The sequence below is a fragment of the Emiliania huxleyi genome (assembly GCF_000372725.1).
Source record: "Emiliania huxleyi CCMP1516 unplaced genomic scaffold EMIHUscaffold_25, whole genome shotgun sequence".
Lineage (NCBI taxonomy): Eukaryota > Haptophyta > Isochrysidales > Noelaerhabdaceae > Emiliania > Emiliania huxleyi.
In genome coordinates this window covers 948,523-950,110 of record NW_005200170.1, presented here as the reverse complement: position 1 = coordinate 950,110, position 1,588 = coordinate 948,523, and the positions used below count along the sequence as shown (strand labels likewise).

The 1,588-nt window shown below is 70.7% G+C and overlaps 1 protein-coding gene across 1 annotated transcript in view; it reads left to right on the top strand.

Annotated features, from left to right (window-relative positions):
* The first annotated feature begins 223 nt into the window (after positions 1-223).
* EMIHUDRAFT_463447 (hypothetical protein) overlaps positions 224-1,588 on the top strand; it is a 6,164-nt gene continuing 4,799 nt past the window's right edge. Inside the window, exon 1 of the mRNA XM_005778261.1 lies at positions 224-1,048. Coding sequence (XP_005778318.1) covers positions 234-1,048 — 815 coding nt within the window. The 5' untranslated portion in view covers positions 224-233. The remainder of the gene's footprint in view (positions 1,049-1,588) is intronic.

Sequence of the window (1,588 nt, the reverse complement as noted above, 5' to 3'; positions counted from 1 at the left end):
CAAATACAGAGGCCGCACAATTTCTTTTCCGGGGAGAATTCTTTGTGGTGTGCCACATTCTTGCCGGGGGGACGCACTCAAAATTCTTTCTTGTTTGCCACACACACGCCCCCTTTGAGGTCACAGCCCCCCCCCCCCCCCCCGCGGCCCACGATTTCTTTTCCTTGTTCGTTTCGGTTCTTGTCACATCATATTTCTTTTTTCCGCGCTCCTGGCGGTGGACGGCAGACAAGATGATGGCAGCTCGCAAGCTATGGCCGGCTCTGCTGGCAGCAGCAGTGCTCGCTGACGGCGGTGGTCAGTGGAGCGCCGCGCAGATGCCGGCGGCGCCGCGCGAGAGCGGTGGCTGGGTGCTCGTCGAGCGAGGGCTGCAGGGCACAGGGGGCGTGCTCAAGGGTGCCGGAGACATCGTCTCCCTAGGAGTCGGCGGCACCTTCCGCCTCGCCGGCTCCTTCGTGCGCTTTCTGGGCTCCGGCATCGAGACGGTCGGCAACGCCGTGGCGGGCGACGCGGCGGCGGTGGGTGACGGCAGGGGCGAGCTGCGCGACGGCGATGCGGGCGGTGCGACGCGGCGGCTCCTGTCTCGGCCGATGAAGGTGGTGTCGGGCGCGGTCAAGTCGGCGGGGGACGGCTTCACGATGCTGGGCGACACGACGGAGCGCATCGCCGGCGAGGCGCTCGGCATCATGCCCGACGCCGTGGACGTAGTGCAGTCGGGGGTGGGAGCGCTGCGGAAGCGAGTGCGCTTCGACGTCAACGAGGACTCGTCCGGGAGCGACTGGCGCTACCTGGCCGCGCTCTCCGCCGAGGCGGGCGGGCGCGCCACGCCGCCACTTCACGAAGGCCCGCACGCCTCCTCGCCGGCTGCCGCTGCCGGCGACGCCTCCGGGGCAGAGGCTGCGCGCTGGGCTGCGGCGGCGGCGGCGGGGCGGGAGCCGGCGGCTGCCGCGGGCGGAGGCGCGATGCCGGAGGGCGGCGGCAGCGTGGAGCGGCTGGTGGGCCCCCGCTCCACGCCACACGCCGCCCTCGCCCTCCTCTGCCTCGCGGCGTGCGCCCGTCTCGCGGCAGCAGGCGCAGCCCCATTCCACTCCTCCTCCCTCCTCTCTCCTCATCCCACTCCTCCTCCCTCCGCTCTCCTCATCCACTCCTCCTCCCTCCTCTCTCCTCTTCCCACTCCTCCTCCTCCTCTCTCCTCCTCCCACTCCTCCTCCCTCCTCTCTCCTCATCCCACTCCTCCTCCCTCCGCTCTCCTCATCCACTCCTCCTCCCTCCTCTCTCCTCTTGCAGTCTCAGCAGCCAGTGAGTCAGTCCCTCACACCCTCACCACCGCCGCCCCGCCGCCCCGCCGCCCCGCCGCGAGACGCGGCAGCGTGGCGGGTGGGGCCGGGCTCACGCCGCCGGTTTGCGCAACCGCAGGCCCGGTCGGCCTCGCGTGCGCTGCTCTCTGCGGCGCCGCGTGCCTCGCGTGCCTGCGCGCCGTCGAGCTGTGAACAGCGTCTCTTCACACCGCCTGCTGTGAGCAGGCGCCGCGTGCCTCGCGTACTTGCGCGCCGTCGAGCTGTGAACAGCGTCTCTTCACACCGCCTGC